The sequence below is a fragment of the Canis lupus genome, chromosome X (assembly GCF_003254725.2).
Source record: "Canis lupus dingo isolate Sandy chromosome X, ASM325472v2, whole genome shotgun sequence".
Taxonomy (NCBI): domain Eukaryota; kingdom Metazoa; phylum Chordata; class Mammalia; order Carnivora; family Canidae; genus Canis; species Canis lupus.
The window spans coordinates 11,859,111-11,866,114 of record NC_064281.1 but is presented as its reverse complement, the minus strand read 5'-3'; the positions used below and the strand labels follow the sequence as shown (position 1 = coordinate 11,866,114).

The 7,004-nt window shown below is 42.0% G+C and overlaps 1 protein-coding gene across 1 annotated transcript in view; it reads left to right on the top strand.

Moving 5' to 3' along the window:
* Positions 1-231: 231 nt before the first annotated feature.
* Positions 232-7,004, top strand: part of CLTRN (collectrin, amino acid transport regulator) — a 34,520-nt gene continuing 27,747 nt past the window's right edge. The window contains exons 1-3 of the mRNA XM_035711337.2: positions 232-389; positions 694-752; positions 4,997-5,082. Of these exons, the coding sequence (XP_035567230.1) occupies positions 332-389; positions 694-752; positions 4,997-5,082 (203 nt within the window). The 5' untranslated portion in view covers positions 232-331. The remainder of the gene's footprint in view (positions 390-693; positions 753-4,996; positions 5,083-7,004) is intronic.

The following is a 7,004-nucleotide window of genomic DNA, read 5'->3' as shown; positions in this document are numbered from 1 at the left end:
TCTTTCCACAGTGCCCTCAGCCCGGCAACGACAGGAGGGGCGGGAGAGGATTCTGGCTTTGAGTCAGCAGAGGAAACATTCTCTGGAGGTAGAGTTCAGAAAGGACAACTAATCTGTTTTCCAAATAGATTTTCGTAAATAACTGACAGGAGATGGGCTGCTTCTATCTAAGTATTAACCCAAATAATGGGGTTTAATCATTAAACCTTCTAGGTGGTGGCTTTCTTGTTTCTCTGATATTCTAATCCGGGTCACAGAATGGCTAAAGCAGCTTTAAGGGAGCGTGGATTTTCCCCCGCTTCCTTTGCCTTGTGTTTTGCCTTCTGAAACAATGTTGCGCCTGCTCTTTGTCCTGGTGCCTGCGATTCATGCTCAACTGTGTCAGCCAGGTAGGTAGCTGTGAAACTTAAAAATAGGGTAGCAGTTTTCTCAATGATTGACAAGCCTTTGACTGAAGGACCTCTTTATTTTTTCAAAATCTGCAGGCGTGTTGTGGCTTGAAAGTTGAGACTGACTGTTGTATGAGTTTGAAAGAAAAATCTAAACCATCTAAGGTGATTGTAGTTAAACGTTCAGTTTTGGGGGCAGTTTAACTGAAGTTCTGTGTTCTGTTGATCTGAGTCGGTTAAATGTTTGAACTTCATGTTTTGACAGATTTTTATCATCACCTGCTCTTTTTTGTCTTTCTGGCAGATGCAGAGAATGCTTTTAAAGTAAGACTTAGTATCAGAACAGCTCTGGGAGATAAAGCAGTAAGTGGTGAACCTGCATGTTCATTTTTAATTTTGTTTGTTAATAACACCACTTTCTCTAGTGATGAGCCTCTGTTCAGTTATCTTGAACTCAGAGATTAATTCTAAAAACCTCAAATCTGACACTGTCTTAAAGTAAAAAAAAATATAAAATGGAACTTGTTAAACAATGATTTTGCCTAAAGTCTTCAATCTGCAGTATGTGCTAGAAAATCTGTGAAGTTTTGTGTTACACAAAACAATTTGCCAAGGATGCCTGGGTGGCTGGGTGATTGAGCATCTGCCTTTGGCTCAGGTCGTTATCTCTGGGTCCTGAGATCCAGTCCTGCATTGGACTCCCCGCAGGGAGCCTGCTTCTCCCTCTGCCTGTGTCTCTGCCTCTCTGTGTCTCTCATGAATAAATAAATAAAACCTTAAAAAAGAAAACAATCTGGTAAACTCGAACACTTCAGCCGGACATAGTGGAGCTGCAGGGCCCGAGTCGGGCACTCAGGTCTGGGCTGGGCTCTGCGCCTCACCATTGGCGTCATTTGGATCTTGTCTCAGTTTTCTAGTCAGTGAAAAGATGGCACGATTTCACCCATATCAGATTTTTCATAGGATGAAAAGTTTCTAGTTCTTTTTTAAAAGATGTGATTTGTTTATTCATGAAAGACACAGAGAAAGAGGCAGAGACATAGGGAGAGAGAGAGGCAGGCTCTCTGTGGGGAGCCTGATGTGGGACTTGACCCCAGGACCCCAGGATCACAACCTCAGCCAAAGGCAGACGCTCAACTGCTGAGCCACCCAGGTGCCCTGAAAAGTTGCTAGTTTTAATGTGAAGTTTCTTCCATTTTTCTCAAAGTAACAACATGAAATATGTGCTTATGAAATTGAAGTTAAAAAAATACTCATAAGGCACATGTAGCTATAAGAACAGGATGGCCTGTCAAGTTAAGATGATTCGTGTAATCCTAGTTTTAGTATTTTCATGTGGTCTGTGAAAATTTTCTGCAATAGAAGGCGATATTAAGATGCGTCAGGGTAGAAGCAATAAGAGAGTGCTAAGAGAACTTAGAGGTACGTATTGTCTCTGCAGGCCAAATCAAAAACATATTATTTTATTCATTCAGTGACTAATGATCATTATAACAGCCAGCATTTATTGAGAACTTAGTTTACTTTCCAGCAAGGACCCTTCTGAGCACTTTACTCACGTCAATTCACGTAGCCCCCACAACAACCTTTTGAGAAAGGTAGTATGGGCATTCCCACTCTCCTCGAGTACATGAGAAAACCAAGGTACAAAGAAATTAAGCAACCTGCTCAGGATCTCAAGTCAGCAAGTGACAGAGATGAGATTTGAACCCACGCAGTCTGACTGTTGAATCTACTCTTCCTACCGGAGTGTAGTTACTTATCCCGGGATCCTCCGAGGGCAGGCACCATGCTGGATGCTGAGGACGCAACGGCAGATAAATCAGTCTTGTCCTTGCCCCTGTGGAGCTTATGGTATTGGGAGGATTGACTGTTCATTAAACATTCAGTAAATGAAATGTGCAGTCTTGACCAGTATCACAGGAAGGAGAAATATGTGGGGGCTTTGGCCTTGTTGAGGGCCTTAGTACTTGGCATTTGCTATGAGGTCTAAAGCATGAGTGGAGGTGTGCTGGAAAATAAAAGAAAAAGGGACAGAGGGGACAGAACATGCAAAGGCTTATTACAGGAAGGAACTTGGTGAGAGGAGGGAATGGAAGGAAGGCTGAGGTCTCTGCAACTGGAGCAGTGAGTTAGAGCATGGCATGTGATGAGCTCAGGTAGAAAGGAGAGATTGGGTTAAAGAATATGTAACCTGTGTTAGGAAGTTTTGCTATTACTTTAAAGCAAGTGGGAGTTTTATGGAAGAGATGTTATGATAGAATTAGTGCTTAGAAAACACTCTGGTCACAGTGTGGCAGGCAGATTAGAAGGGACAAAAGTAGAAAGAAAAGGAGAAAGGAGTCATCAAGGATGACACTTTAGTTTCTAATTATGCAACTGAATGGGTGATGACCCACTTGTGAGTCAGGGAAGCAGGTATAGACAAGAAAATCATGGCTGTAATTTTGGACTTGTTGAGTGTGAGGTATTATTGAATAGGCGAGGACAGGATGGGCTTGAGATATACATTCCTGGGTCATTTGCATTACGGTGATATTGGAAGCATGGAGTAGATGGCGGTCTGAGGGAGAAAGGACAGTGACAGGGGTAAATCTAGCATAGCGCTTTGCGGTTCTCTAAAACTTGAAGCCCTTATACAAGAGGATGAGCCTACAAAGGGGGCAAAATGGCAGGAGGAAAACCAGAATGTGTATCACAAAAGTGATGTTAACTTCAAGTTAAAGGAAGTGTTCAAGAGCATCAAATGCTGCTGACAGATCAAGCAAGATGAGACTGAAAGGCACTCACTGTGTTGAGTCATGTGGAGGTCACTGGTATCTCTGTGGAGTGGTCGGACTGGAAAGCGGATGATGGAGGGAGTTAAGAATAAGTGGGAGGTGAACAGGTAAAGATGCAAGTATGACAACTCCTTTGAAGATATTGGCTGTGGAGGGCAGGAGAGAGGTGGCAGTAGGTGGAGGAAGAAGGATTGAGGAAAGTGATTTGGTTTTGGTGTTCTAATGGGAAGGCTTGAGCATGGCTAAAAGTCAAAGTCCAGTGTATAGAGGAGAGGGGAAACTGATATCATTTAGATCCTGAGAAGGGCAGAGGGAAGTGTTCCTTTTTTTTTTTTTTTAATATTCTACAAGCTCTTTTTTTTTAAGATTTTATTAATTTATTCATGAGAGACACACAGAGAGAGGCAGAGACACAGGCAGAGGGAGAACCAGGCTCCATGCAGGGAACCCGATGGTGGGACTCAATCCTTGGACTCTGGGATCATGCCCAGAGCCGAAGGCAGATGCTCAACCCTGAGCCACTCGGGCATCCCGGGAAGTGTTCCTAATACAGGTGGATGGAATAGCCATTGACAGGAAGAGAAATGCAACATTCAGCCTTTTGGGGGAAGATGTGGATAACATGTGCCTATAGAGGAAGTTTTTTTTGTTTGGTGTCAGGAGGATGGGGGAGTTTAAATTGATGACTTGAGGAAAATTATAAGAGCATCTAGTGAGTATGAAGTGTAAGGGAAAGCACTGAGTTTGGTTGGGGAGAGGGGAGCTGAAGGAGGTTTGAAACAGTCATTGTGAACCGAGAGAGAGAGAGAGAGAGAGAGAGAGAGAGAGAGAGAGAGAGAGAGAGAGAGAGAAAGAGAACTGACAGAGACCTAAGGGGTTCCCAACCAATTTGGAAGTAGGTCATCATTAACTTAGAGTTAAACCCTGTTATGGGACTTTCTCTAGTTATACTTGATTACTCACCTAAAATATGTGCTCAGTCACATTAGTTTGCTAGTCTTGCTATCACAAAGTACCATGAAGTGAGTGGCCTAAACAATAGAAATTTATTTTCTTTTAATTCTGGAGGTTAGCAGTCCAAGATCAGGATATCAGCAGGGCTGGATCCTCTGGGGTCTGTGAGGGAAAGATCTGTTTCTGTCCTCTCCCTTTGGCTTGTAGATGGCTATTTTCTCTGTGTACCTTCACATTGTCTTCCCTCTATATGTGGCTATGTCCAGATTTCCTCTTCCTGCAAGGACACCAGTCCATACTGGATTAGGGTCTACCCTAGTGACCTCATTTAAACTTAATCACCTCTGTAAAGACACTATTTCCAAATACGATTACAGTCTAAGGTACTGGGAGTTAGGACTTCAACATATAAATTTTGGGGGGAGGGACACAAGTCAATCCACAATATGCACACACACTGAAGTTTCCAGCCAAGAAAATGGAAAGAAAAATTGTACCAATGTTAGCAAAGGATTGGAAGCTGAGAGAGGTAGTCAGTTTATGAGGGGAGAGAGTAAGGGAGGAAGGGAGCTGACTGTAGATGTCCTGGATACGATGTCCAAATGCCCTCTCTGTTGACTGGCTCTAATACTTCAGATTGTGAAGAAGATAATGCAAGGGAAAGTACACCACACTTGGAATGATAGAATGGCCAAGAAAGCCTATCCTGAAATTACCGTGACGTGATTTATCTTGATCTCTAGTCTTCAGTGTATGAGAAAGAGAAAGGGGGGCGGGCAGGCACTGAATACCACCACTGTGGTCACAATTAGATTCCAATGGGCCATTTTTTATCCTATGCCTCTTACATTTTCTATTCTACTTCTCTTTTAGTATGTCTGGGATACAAATGAGGAATATCTTTTCAAAGCAATGGTGGCTTTCTCCATGAGAAAAGTTCCCAACAGAGAAACAACAGAGTAAGTAAACAGTAAAGAATCTTAATTGGCTATTTGCAGTATTATTTGAGACCTGCATTAATTCAAAATTCTATCTTGAAAATAATTAACCTAGTTTTTAGAAAGGATCCACATTGTAACATTTAGAAAACCTTTTGTAATTTAGCTTACCTTACAGTTTATATTATGTTCCAACAATGCTGTGTTCAATAGGCACTATGATGATAAAATTTTTTAGATGTAGTCATATGTCATAAGTTTGTTCTACATTCCTTTTATGTACATACACTTTCTCTTGTAGACAGGTAGCTAGAATTCTGCTCTCATTGTGTTAGTTTGCTAGGGCTGCTGTAACAAAATACCACACACCGGGTGGCTTAAATAACACACACCTATTTCTCTCAGTTCTGGAGGCTGCGAGGCCAGGATCAAGGTGCCGGCAAAGTAGGTTTCATTCTGAGGCTTTTTCTCTTGCCTTGCAGACGCCACTAGAACTGGGTTCTCACAAGACCTCTTCCTTGTTGAGGGGGGGTGGAAGGGTGGGAGGGACCTCTCTGGTGTCTCTTCTAATGACAATACTAATGCCACCAGGGCTCCACCCTTATGATGACATTTAACTGTAATTATCTCCTCATTGGCTGTCTCCAAATACAGTCACATGAGGGGTTAGGGCTTCAATATAGGAATTTGGGGGGAGGGGGGCAAATCAGTCCATAGCACTCCTTTTAGAAACACATATGGATAGGTTCATCCCATTGTTGGCATCCCTCACAGCACTTTGGTGATTTTCTTAGGAGTGCTAATATAACTTTATACAGTTTTACATTTTTTCTATTCTCCCAGAGGAATCCTCTCTATTTGTAATGTTTCCTTCTACCTCTATTTGTGATTCAGGTAACACGTCTGCTTTTTCTCTGTTTCTTCTCTCCTTCTTCCCCTTGAGAGGAGAAATGTTGGACCTGATTGGTGAGCTGAGAGGAGAAGCTCTCTGTGGGTTCCCCACTCTTCAGGAGCAGGCCTGCCCTCAGACAGCAGGCATTTTTCTGTGCTACTCCCTACACGAAGTACAGAGTCAGGCCCTGTGTGGGCAGGCCACGCAACTCTATGGCTGGATGTGCTATGTGTAGATGAGAACAGTTTCCATGGAGAGGTGCCACAGCATAAAGGGTGTTAAGTATCTTGCATATTATTGTAGCATATGTGATCTGTGCCCCCAGTTCAGCTCTATCTGGGACACTATAAATGGATTTATCTCCTTTCAGGATTTTTTATTTAATTAGGAAGAAAACGTTCCTCCTGATTAATAGTGCCCTCCAACCTGGCCTTTTATTTTGGTCTCCCATCTGCTCATTCTTTTGTCTTAATTCTGTAAAGATTCAGACCCTGACAAAGAGGATCACTATTTATTGGCCTCCCTCAAACTCATACACGGGCTGTGAATATAAAGAATGAAACAGAACAGTAGTATTTGGGGAAGCAAAATAAACATATGATATATGTATTTGTGTATACACACATATATATTTTAAAATAGTTCATATGTTCACATGATTCAAAAAATTAAAATAAGGAGGTATATAGTAAAACAAAATTGCGTCCAAGGTGAGCTCCATTCCTATTTTTTTCCATTCCTATTTTATAGTTTTAGAAAAAATGTATTTGTGTTTATCATATGCTATTTATTTATTTATTATTTTTTTATTGGAGTTTTATTTGCCAACATATAGCATAACACCCAGTGCTCATCCCGTCAAGTGCCCCCTCAGTGCCCGTCACCCAGTCACCCCAACCCCACTCCCACCTCCCTTTTCACTACCTCTTGTTCATTTCCCAGAGTTAGGTGTCTCTCATGTTCTGTCTCCCTCACTGATATTTCCCACTCATTTTCTCTCCTTTCCCCTTTAAACCCTTTCACTATTTTTTATATTCCCCAAATGAATGAG